The sequence below is a fragment of the Betta splendens genome, chromosome 2, assembly GCF_900634795.4.
Source record: "Betta splendens chromosome 2, fBetSpl5.4, whole genome shotgun sequence".
NCBI lineage: Eukaryota > Metazoa > Chordata > Actinopteri > Anabantiformes > Osphronemidae > Betta > Betta splendens.
In genome coordinates this window covers 227,628-239,877 of record NC_040882.2, presented here as the reverse complement: position 1 = coordinate 239,877, position 12,250 = coordinate 227,628, and the positions used below count along the sequence as shown (strand labels likewise).

The 12,250-nt window shown below is 41.8% G+C and overlaps 2 protein-coding genes across 3 annotated transcripts in view; both read left to right on the top strand.

Annotated features, from left to right (window-relative positions):
• LOC129604858 (uncharacterized) overlaps window positions 1-12,250 on the top strand; it is a 175,683-nt gene that overhangs the window by 75,114 nt on the left and 88,319 nt on the right. The gene's annotated exons all lie outside the window — the stretch shown is intronic.
• The window catches only part of LOC114870573 (fibronectin type III domain-containing protein 4-like), a 31,713-nt gene that overhangs the window by 15,526 nt on the left and 3,937 nt on the right, over window positions 1-12,250 (top strand). For both annotated transcript variants that reach the window (XR_008696171.1, XM_029175411.3), the window contains exons 2-3: window positions 7,282-7,397; window positions 10,854-10,955. Coding sequence is in view for 1 of the 2 variants with exons in the window: in XM_029175411.3 (XP_029031244.1) it covers window positions 7,282-7,397; window positions 10,854-10,955 (218 nt within the window). In the remaining variant the exon portion in view is untranslated. The remainder of the gene's footprint in view (window positions 1-7,281; window positions 7,398-10,853; window positions 10,956-12,250) is intronic.

Here is a 12,250-nt window from a genome sequence, read left to right as displayed (position 1 = left end):
GTTTGTCTTATTATACTGTAGAACAATCACAGACCTCAAAAGTAGCTTAATGCATCTTTAAATATGAATGGACATAAATAAATAATATGCACAAACCATCTTAAAACTCGAAGGATAAACAAGGACACTCAAGACCTGTGTATCTGTACCTGAACTGCACCAATTTTTTTCTCCTCCCTCTTTCTGCTGTTTTTTCCTCCACCCTCTCCCCATCTATCCTCTATCATTGATCTTTTCTCATCTCCTCTGACCATCCCTTCTACTTTGCCCACTTAGCTTTTTTAAAACAACCATTAAAAATTCTACCAGCCTCTCTCTCAGTATCTGCTCAAGATAATTGTTCTTTCTTCTCCTCTGACTTCATCTCACTCTGTCATATTCCTGTCATCCTTCATCCTCCTCTCCTCTCTCCTAACCATTTTTCTCCCCACTCCTTCTCCTTTCCCTTGTTATCCTGCCTCTATCAAGCCTTCCCTCTCCTCTCCTGATGTGTATAGTGTAATTGCAAAAGTGCTTTCACCATGCGTGCGTACTCCGCTGCATCTCTGGCAGATGAAATCAGTTGGGAATTGGGAGTTTAAGGGGAATTTCTGCTGTTATTGGCGGAGACAAGGGAACACGGTTTTGAATGTGTTTTGTCAGTGGAGAGTGTGGGCATAGGTGGAGGAGCAGATTTATCATATACAGTGGCAGCGGTTCAAAGTGACTAGGGTTTTTACTGCAGTACCGCCGCGTCGCCACGGCGCAGCGAGTGCGTCGCTGACTAAAGATTTTTAATCCTGCAGCCGGCTGGAAAAAATCAGGACGCTAGTCTCATTTTCACCACCAGGTGGCGCAGCGTTGATTAGAAGCCTCCAAAGCACTACAGCGTAACTGAGGTCCGACTGTTCATTTCTACCTGTAACACACATATATTACACCAGACCTATTTTACTATTAAGTCTTTACTATTAAGTATCTGTTGTGTGCTAAAACATGGGGAGTATGAAGGGCAACAACTTGTTAATGGCTTAGTTATTTTCTGTTCACTGCGAAGTTATAATCGTTCTGTGTGGTTTAAAACAGGCAGCGCCACAGCAGCAACACATTCTTGTTTTTATTCTCCTCAGCTTTTTCGTGTCTTTAAATAGAAGGCGTCTCTTAAAAATATGTACACACCCACCGCTCTAACATCCGATACAACACATTGACTTCACATAATACCATGATTATGCGTCGCGGTTTATTTAATATAATTTGAATGCGCAAGTAAAGACGTAGAGCGCAGTCCATCTGCGACTACAGCCGCTTATTTAGGTTTTAAACTTCCACAACTTGTTAATGAATGTTTTCCAATAGTCGTAGATTTTACGTAAATAACCGTAATAATCATAGGAATTTGTTTTACAGCATTTGTCGGTCGTAATTTTGACAGGACGCCAGAAATCAGCAGATCTACAGCGACGCATTACAGCAACATGTTTGTTCCTACGCGTTTACTCTGTGTCTGCAGAACTGCAGTTTGACTTGTTTTGACTGTGCGTGTCATTGTAACTGAGTGGCTGAGATCACTTATTCGACCCGTGTACGTTTCAACATTTTCATTTCCCATCCGTCCATCCAGCCACTTTCACCGGCGTTTTCGTTTCTCTTTCGTTGAGCTGCAAACGGATTTTAATCAAAGCACCGCCTTACAAACCAATAAAACAGGCAAAAATATTTGTTTTTTACAAAAAGACACGGAATTGGAGTTAATATGTTTTATTGTTTAGAGACAAACGGAAAACAAAAAGTCGTTCTCTCGTTACCTCTGCATATAATTTGGTGGAGACATCAATCTCTTACACAAACACGTGACGTGTTTCGGAGTCATGTGTCCAGACAGAGAGTGACCAATACACAAATGTATGGATGTGCAAATGCGGGCTACGAGAGGAACGGGGGAGTGGCGCACTAGATGTAGCGAGAATTTGTTTTGACTGTGCGTGTCCACTGAATGAGTGGCTGATGTGACTTATTCGGCCCGTGTATGTTTCAAAACTTTGATTTCCCATCCGTCTATCTATCCCGAATAAAAGCACCGCATTACAAACCAATAAACCGAACAAAAATATTTTTTAACAAAAACACACGGACTTGAATTTTAAGCTGTTTTTTTCGTTTAGAGAAAAACGAAAAACAAACTGCTAAAACTGCTTTTAATTTTTAATGGAAGCTCATCCGTGGACGGGTCGCGGGGCAGCAGTCTTAGCAGAGAGCTCCAGACTGCCGCTCGAATGAAACACGAGATTGAATGATATGTGATGTGTTTCATACTCAGATGACTTGGATCTGAGTTTGACCAAGCTTTTGTTTGTCTCATGTTTGCTCACAGTCGCAAAGGAAATCTACACACCCCTCCCCCTCCTTCGTAGAGGCGCATAGACATGCTAATGTGTTGCTACTACTCAATCAGCAGGTGAGAAATACCTCAGCTCCGGGACAAAGCTCTGTGAGAGACTAGGCAGCATCGGGCGGCGTGATCAGCTGCAGGTCTAAGACTCATTAATGCAGCAAGTAGTTTGTTCTACATGTTTACTCTGCAAAAATAAACGTATGTATTTATCGTAGCTTTCTGGTCTAAGTTATTTGTAGCACTTCGACATTCGTTTAAAATATGCAGTGCTTTTTAAATTGAAAATACTAATATTATTATTTATTACCTTTATTGTAAACACAGTATTAATTGCACAATTTGGACTGGCGAAGATTTGCGCTTCTCCCATAATAATCATGGATAATCAAGGAAGAAACTGCAGTTCATATTTGTTATTCAGGGACGGTTTAATAAAGATTCAGTGTGGTTTTTAACTGAACTGTCAGCCAAGATACGTGCATTATCAAATGAATGCGCCTGTCAGCGGGGAAGACATCAACTCTATTCAGTCGCTCTTCCGTCGCTGTTGCCGTCTCCTCCCCAGTTCACACACCTTAACACTAGGACTACTGGGTTTTCTAAATATACCAGTTCCTACTACAAGGTGTTCCTACGAAGTTAACCAGCTGTTTATTTCGTTATTACTGCTTTCACCTGTACCACATAAAGTCATTGCAGAGCTACAGCCATGTTCCCACAAAGTTAACCAGCTGTTTATTTCGTTATTCCCTCTTTCATGTCCGTCTGTTGAATGGAAGTGCAGGTTTGAACAGGGCAAACATTATTTTTATTTACAAAAAAAAATTAATACGTTTACAGATTGACCGGTGATGCCGCACGGGTTGCTCTCAGTTAAAACAGCTGTTTGAAGCAGGTAAAAGCGAGTTAGCTGTCCTTGTCGATGCCTTGACAATGTTTTATCATCGGCTAGATCTCTGAGCCCCGACTTTTATGTCTTCTTTGGATTAAAAAACAAATGTTGAATGTTCTCAAATAATATAATATTGCCGCCCTCCGCGGCTCCCAGTGTTTGTTTTTTTCATTTAAAACGTGGGTGTTACCGGTGGCAGACCTCTGGTCTAGATCATCCTTATTCACTTTTTAAAATTGTAGTAGTGTAACCTTAGTTAGTATTCCTTTTTATTTTTTTTTATTTTATGTTTGGGAAAGGTGACATTTCAGCTACTGTGATTTTATTTGTCATCAACATTAGTTCCTACCTGTCCTTGTTGACGGGGGACAGGAAAAAGGTGACGCGCGTTGGATAAGAGCGGCGTAAAGAAAAAAGTGTACATGTGCCGTACTGTCTTGCCGTGTGGTGCATTAAAGAAGCATTCCACGTAAAGAAAATTGCCCGTACCAACAGCAAGAAATCAGGGTTACAGTAGCTTGTCTGCCACAAATCGAACACTGCACGCGGGAGGGCGCACCGTTCAGCTTCCTATTTTCGGTTTTAAACTGCCATAATTTGCTATAATTTACTTACGTTCATAACTTCATACTATAACGCGACCAGCGGTTCATGGTCTTGGCGATACATGCACTAAGTAATACAACGTTGTCATCTCGTGATCACATGATGATGATGAGATGTGTTTTTCCAATAATTAAAATAAAAAAAACTGCTTCCACCCAGACTCGAACCCCGGACAAAAAAAAAACGTTGTGGCCATGCACGTTGACCACTAGGCCACCAAAGACCTGATCATTGGTCGTTCTACAAGAGGCTATATGACGGAAGCAACTACGATGTTTTAGGACCAAAAGTGGGAGTCAATCGCCACCTACAGGCCAGAAGGACGTAACACACTCCTCCCGCAGTACAAACCCGGCACTGACGCGGCAAATTTGAAACCCAAACACGGTGGGGGTAGACACTTTTACCGGCTGCCTCTGTACACGTGTTTGTTTTAGGAACTGAGGTTGAAATTTACCATAAACAAGCAGATGAGAAAGTTGTGTTTTGCGTGGTTTATTATAAAAATAAAGGAAAATAAAAATAATTTTGAAAACAAATCAAAAACATGGATGTTGATCGTGCACATTAGCGAACCAAAAACCAGCTGGGGAGATCAGTGCACACACCACGAAGGTGTGATGCAGAGAGCCCACGATCCTCAAGTTGTTTCTGCATTTTAACCCCTCTGTCAGACACACTTTGTGTCTGTCTATCCCAGTCAAATTTCATGCACCATCTTATCCCTGTTGCCGTGTGTGTGGAGAAGTTTACATTCTCACACCTGCATCACTGGCATCTGGCTGTCAGAGAGGAAGGAGCGCTAAGTCTCAACAGAGAGACCACAACTGCCCGGCCTTGGGTTTGGAAGCTAGAGTTCAGAGTCGATCAGGCAGAGACAACTATTGAACAATCTAGGTGAAATGTCAAATACATAAAACAGATGTAAGACAAAACATGATATTAATATAAGATATTAATTGCAGAACATAAGTCATAAATCATATAATAACTACAAATAATAAGGAAGAAACTATTTTTCCAATACAGAACGTCTGCAAGTCTTCTGTTCTGCAAAGGAAAAGATTTTGAAACTGCATTAAAGCCACTGGAAGCTGTAATATTGTGTTTTAGGCACATTCAGTTTGTACTTAATGTACCAGATCTTATGATAACATTTCACCTTTTTGCATCACGTGGCGTGTCTAATTTGGCTTCAGATCTGAACACTCCGTCTTTCTACCAGATGCTCTTAGCATGTAACAACGCTTCTCTGGACGGAGTCATTAATATTTCAGAGTGTGCTCTCGTGCTGACTGTGTTCAGTGGGTGGAATAGGACGGAGTCATCAGACAGACGTGTGAATAAGCTCTTAATGTGCATGCTGCAACTAACGACCTATAAGCGATGGCTGTAGTTTCTTCACGGAGCCGCTTCCCCTCGTCTTCATTCTATATGGCTAAGGTGTTTTATGGGGCATCTTTGTGTTGGCCTCTGGTCCTGAAGTGCTAAATTTCCATCTGTTTGTCTTCATTGACTTCCATCGACCTTGATTGTGCTCTTGACTTGTTCCTTCTGGGGCTTTGAAGAACATCATAGCGCAAGAGTATCCTCCACAGCCACCATTTATCGCAGTTCAGCAAACTGATCAGAAAAGAACATTTACACCCACATTATCCTGACTTCAAGCAATCAGCAGGCGACACAGTTTCAATGCTGTCGCCTCCACCAGCTTAGAATAAATAGGACAAGTAGTAGAGTTTCTGTCACACTCAACAAGGTGTAAGCAGACACTGTTGAATTGTAGAAAATATAAGATGTAGTTAAATATATGTTAAAATGCAAGTAAACATAAGAAAAACTAGAAATGTTTGTAGAATGAATAAATAATAAAAAAGGCAGACAGAGAGAGACACCTTTGCTCTAATTCGAACCAAAACTCAATTCTAACCTCAGCCCTAAAAATCACACCATCAAAAAAGCCTTCGGACTGGGAAGGACCCGCCAAATGTCCCCATGTTGTCACAATGTCCTCACCTTGATAGCAAAAACAAGGTGTATGGTCCCCACATTGAAGGAAAAACATGTACACACACAATCATTGCTCAGGACGTCCAGCAGGAGTTTGGGACTCTGGAAGGACAGAACATGTTTCAGGGTTAAGCTGTGGTAATTTGAATAGTTTTTATTTTTAATTAATAGTAAGAATGATTGGATTTGAGCAGCATTCAACATCAAAGGATTTTCAGGCTGCAGTCATCTCTGTCTTTCCTGCCCGATTAATTGTTATTGTCAAGCTTTGCAATTTGGGCTCTGAGGTACAAGTCTTCTCTCTCCTGTTGTTTCCACATTCCCCAACTGTGTTGAGGCTTCCTCTGCCTCCACACCCTGCATGAGCAAGTGCTGCAAATTCCCTGCATTCCTTTGTCTACACAAGCTAACGCGGTCCTCACACTCACGAGAGGTTCCTTTGAAAAAGCCTCCTCCAGCTGGTCTCCCACGGTTCTGTCAGCTCCACCATGGGCTCTGTTGGCAAAGTGAGAGGATTCAGCCACAAGGCAATGCGTGTCAGTCCAGACAGACACTGGGCCTAGTTACAGCAGGAAATCAAAATATGTGCTGTCCATCTCTGTTATTCTTTCCGTTCTGTCTCATTTCAGTTAACTTTTACTTGTTACAGATGTGACCGCAAGCTTTAAGGTCACAGCTTAATCATTTTAACCATTGTTACCAGCTCACAGAAACAAAAAACACATACAATTTGAATTTTCCACAGTAAACCAACCTTTAGCTGTGATGTTAACGCCACTATACTGTAGGTGAAACAAAGAGTAGATTTAGGTGTGTCCTGTTAACAAAGAATAATGAATAAAACATTCTCTAGTCCTTAAATGACATCAGATCTGTGTCAAGTTCTCAGAACTGTGCCTATACAGTACTTGGTATTTGACCCTAAGTATACAGGTCAGATACTAAAGTTGTGATCAAAGGTCCACCTTTTGGTTTTACCCTGGAATAGCGTAATTGGTGCTAAAAATGGGGGCCTCATTAACATTTTTAACACCTTCTCCAGACAGAACAAGGAGGGGGGTGGCTGACCAACAGCTGATGAGTGACTGATGAGTGTGTGACCAACGCCTGCAAGTCGGCCGACAGTTGACTGAAATCAGTGAAAATGAACCGCTCCAATTGTTTGTTGTAATTTGTTTATTTTTCTATGCTTTAACTTTGTCACTGCAGGACAGAAACACAGTGATTGGCCTGCACAAAGCCCTGACTTTGCTCCGACCCGACTGCTTCTGTCTGTTTAACAACCTGGACCTACTCATGTATGGATCCACATCCCTTTAACTTGGGTTGAAGGGATTTTTAGAGCTGCACCACCACATGGTCTCATATTTTTAATATGAATTTCTGTGTGTGTTAACAGCTGTGCCTGCAGCTCCTGTGAACCTGTCGGTGACCCAGCTGAGGGCACATTCAGCCATGGTGACCTGGAACGTCCCTCAGGGAGACACAGTAATTGGATACGCCATCTCTCAACAGGTGCACGCACTACTCCATTGTCATGACCGAGGATATTGTCAAAATAGGCTAAATGATGGATTCATCTAAATTGGTTTAATACTCAAAAAGCTTGAAGAATAATTTCTTGGTGTCATCGTTATACTCCGTGTCATAACCTGATCTCGCTCTCTCCCCTGGCTTGCATTTGGCCAAAAGCTAATTAGTTTTGCAGGAATAGAAATTGAAGGGATATAAATTATGAATCCAGTGCCCAGGGAACTTGGATCGCTGCCATGAGTGCAACTGGGGAAAATGAAAAATACAACCTTTTAATTTTTGTTCTCATCTTCTGTCTTTCTTGTTTTTTTTTCATTTTCCTTCCTTCTGCTACTTTTTATTATTGTTTTTTAGGTGTAGATGATTTTGCTGGCAGAAAAAAGGTTTGCAGATACCAGGGGATTGTGCTCATAAGCATTTAACTTGTTGAAAGGCTTATTAATGCTACAGCTGGCTAGCTGCTGGCTGAGTCAGGTGCTTGATGTAACAATAAAAAAAAAACAAATCTCCTGATTAGCAAAGACTGCAGCCAAAAGAAAACTTAGGCCAAGTGCCAATTTGTGTAATAGATACCCAACCTATACTGTACACTGAGGTGCTTAGCAGTTTCAAGCTTCTATTGTCATATTGCTGATTTCATGATGCTCCAGTGCAGAGTTATGATGATGATGCACTCAAGTGAGGCCTTCTCTGGGATCACTGTTTGGATGGGAGCCTCAGATTCCTGTACGTATCATTCAGTGTTAGTGGGCCTTTACTGACGCCATGTTCCCGTGCTACAGTATGTGCACTAGCACGTCCCACACACAGGCTCAAGAAGTGTGACTTGAGGACAGTCACTTCAGTTCTGAGAGCTCTGATTTATGCATTAGGGTTTGAACTCTGTCTCTTTCTTAGAGACTACAACTAACATTTAGAACCACTTCCAGATAGTCCTGACTTTACTCAAGTATTTTAATTCAAATTCATTTATTACTATTCATGTAGTATTGAAACACATTTTAAGCATATATCAGTATTTGTAGACATTTCTTGCTCCTTCTGCTTATGCAGATGTTAATCTAACAGCTCTTGGAACCTGGGCAATAAACTCTGCTCCGTTCATTCCCCTCACCTTTTACCACCCACAGTTTGGCAGAAGCAGACGCAGACTTTAGCTGAGCTCTGTGTGGGAGTCGTCTCCATTAGTGAAAATTATTTGGTTGGGACTCGTCTTACAGTAGGAACATCCACAACGATGGCGATATCAAACACTCTCACTTCAGACTCAGAACCCATCAGCCTCATCGCATTTTCATGGAAACTGGAATGTAAAACATCTTCTGCCATAATCTCAGAAAGCACTTATATGAAAGCCTCACTCAAATATTAATGAGGGTAAGTGACAGGAGCAGGTAGATGCAGCAGGGTTTAGCTCTGTGTTTTCTACTGTTAGTCATTAGAAATCATGTGAATAAAGGTTGAAATGTACAACAGGCCAAATATGCAGTTACATAAGGACTACTGCACCTGTCAGTCAAGCAAATCTGCTGGATTTCTCTTGAAGGCATTTCTGCTGTAAAAACTAAAAACAAGCATCCATAGCTTCAGTTTGTTCCCATCTACTGGCAGCTCACTTCATGCACAGTTTCATTCAGTAACAAGCTGAGCCATCTGCTTGTTACTGAGCCGATTGTCTCGTCCCGCTTCTTCTACTTCATACAGACGTAACTCATCTGAAGTTGTTCCAAAGCCCAGACAGTATGCACTCACACACGCAGGAATAACCCTGACTATAACTCCCAATCTCTTTATTCTGATTCATAAATCCCACCTGATTACAAACACACGGTTGATGGGTGAGTGATTGTGTAGTGTGTACACAGTGTGTGGCTGAAGTTAGTGTATTGACCCACCCCTGTGAGACAACAGTCAGCTTGTAACAAAAACAACAACAACAACAACAACAACAACAACAACAACAACAACAACAACAACAACAACAACAACAACAACAACAACAACAACAACAACAACAACAACAACAACAACAACAGCAACAGAGGAGTTGCTTGTTTTTCTGCTGCTGACTTCTGCCTCGACCTGGACTCAGTTGTAGCCTAACTTCCTAAAGTCTTTTCCTGCAGCCTCCAGGGTCAGTTTGCATGGAGGACGCTTTTCAACAAGGTTAGCTTGAGAGTGACTCTGCACATTCTTTGTGTGTGTCGCATTATTTAAGGTGTCAGAGGCACAGATTGTGTCAATTATACAGTACCACAGCAAAACAAATACAGCTCTGCTGAAAGAATATTAATATAAAAAGCGGGTGAATTTTGTGTTTTCACACCACGTTAGTTTTTTTCTTCAGATCATCCAGTAAAAGGCAAAACTGAAGTGTACAGTAGCCTTGTGTTACAGTATTAGTGGTTTAAGGCACAGGAACTGTCCTGTCCTTGAGGCTGTTAGGATGTTGTAGTCTGAGGGGAAACTGTAGATGCTACAGTACTCATACCTGAAAACAGTACATCACCTTCCAACATGGTATTTCATTAACTGTATGATATTTTCAGCAGATTTGTTGTTGTTAAATAAGGCGTTCAAGCATCTGAAAGCTAATTTGCTTTTGTAAGTTCTAGAACTGTGTGGCACAGAAAAAAAAGCCATTCACCGACCTTGTTGCCTGGAGCTGGACAGAGGAGCAGAATGCACAACTTTGAGTGTGCTGGGTCTCTAATTCATATGTGTGGGGGGCCTCCAGTGTCCTGCCAGCCCTCTATTTCTTGAGTTTTCCTCTGCTTTTAGTGCTTTACAGCCACATTCACTCACTGGGAAACTTGTCTCACTCTAAAGTAGACTAAATGAATAAAAATAGTTAGCGAGGACTAATGTCATGCTTACCGAGCAGTCATCAACCATTTAAAATGTAATGGAAGCACAGGTAGGAAAAGCATAAGGAAGCTTATAATGACTCGTTATAACAAAGTGCTATTTATGTTTCTCTCAAATCACAAACCTAAACATAAATAATGTGCTCCAGCTACAACATGACCAAATCTTTCATCTTTAGCTAAAAGTGTCAGAACACAAACTATGGGCTTGTTGAAGCACCTAGCTAAAATCAGTCCTTGAGTGGATATCAGCACAAGCACTCTGTCTTATTTCTTTATTTAGTGGGGGCTGGGCCTTTGTTCCACTTGGTGATTGCCAGAGCTACCTTGCCTGCAGACCTAATTTCTCCCAGTGGGACACTTAGTGTTTGAGCTGACTTCATATGAGGTGCAGCTGCGTTGCAGCAGGAGATTCATTTGCATTTTAACATCTGTCTTGAAATAGTGAAATAATGATGTGTAGATTTGACAGATGTGTTCAATCGGGCCTGGTGGCCTGGATTTCCACAGGTTTTCAGGCAGGGTTCTGTTCAAAGCTCACGCATGTGTATGTTGCATTGGGTGTGTCCAGAGGCAGGACGGCCTGATGCAGCGCTCCATCCGAGAGGTGAACACGTCCAGCCGCTGGTGTGTGCTGTGGGACCTGGACGAGGACACGCACTACAGTGTCCAGGTGAGACGGACACACAAATGCTGACTCCCCTGTGGTGCAAAACCCAGAGCAAAGACACGTTAAAAGCACCAAAGGGGACACAGGGACGCGTTTTAGGGTCACACCCTAAGAACAAAAGCATATTTCGCATTTAGACCCTGACAAGAAAGCAGCTTCCCCAGATAAACAAGCTGCTGCGTGTTCAATTCAATTCAATTCGAATTTAATTATATAGCGCCAAATCACAACATAGTTATCTCAAGGTACTTTACTAAGTAAGGTTTAAGACCACACACAACTAAAAAGTAACATATTCATAGTTTAAAGTAACATATTCATCCTGCTGCAGCCAGGTTTTAGTGAGACAGAACAGATCTATGTGATGATCACTTATCAAGTCATTTATTAACAAGGATTTAGATGAGAGAGATCTGATATTTAATAAACCACACTTTATTAACTTACTGTTATTTTGTTCTGTAAGAGGAACTGTTTTGATGTTTATTAAATTCTGGTAAGTCACTACTCTTTGATTTCTTTGTGACTTGTATAGTTTAGGTGGTCGGGGAGCAGACACAGTCTCTATGCGATAATTAAGGCTAAGAGTGTGTGGCGGCTGTAGAGAACATGCAGAGAGGCGTGTAAAACTGCGATTCTGTGTTCTGGGCTCCACTCTGAGTTGTCACGGAGTGGGGAGACTAAGCAACATGGCCATGTTACTAGAGAGCAGAGGGGCTCCGTTCAACGTGGGGTGAACGCCGTTGAACAGACTTTTACACTCTGCTGCTGCGCAGTGTTTTTGAGGACAGAACACACAAAGGCAGCATCTGCCGAGATATGAGTGTTAGGCAAGCTTGGCTGCTGGTGCTGGCAGTTTGGGAGCCCTCATGACGTGGGTTTCATCTCTTACTGCTTACAGTAGCTTTAAATGAGAATTTCCTCCAGTAATACAGTAAATTTGCAGTTTGATAAATGACCTCTCTAGGTTCTCGTTCATTGTGTAACCCCCCATTAGAAACTCTTGTTCCAGCTCAAAGTTACTAAATCAAAAGGCATCACAATCTGCAGCTGCCCTGTAGGAGCCAGCGTCTAATGTGACTATATTATGAAGACTTTTTATAATACATTATGGCTTAAGAGAGTCAAAGAGAATGTCCTTCAGCAGGAGGACGGTGTTAAATATGCTTGTCAGCATGCAGATGTCCTGAAGAAGTGTCATGAAGCGGGATGCTGAAGCCTCACCAGCACCAGGGGGCACTGAGCAAGTAAACTTGCCTGTGGAGTTTGGAGAACAGTTTTATCATTATCGAACGCTA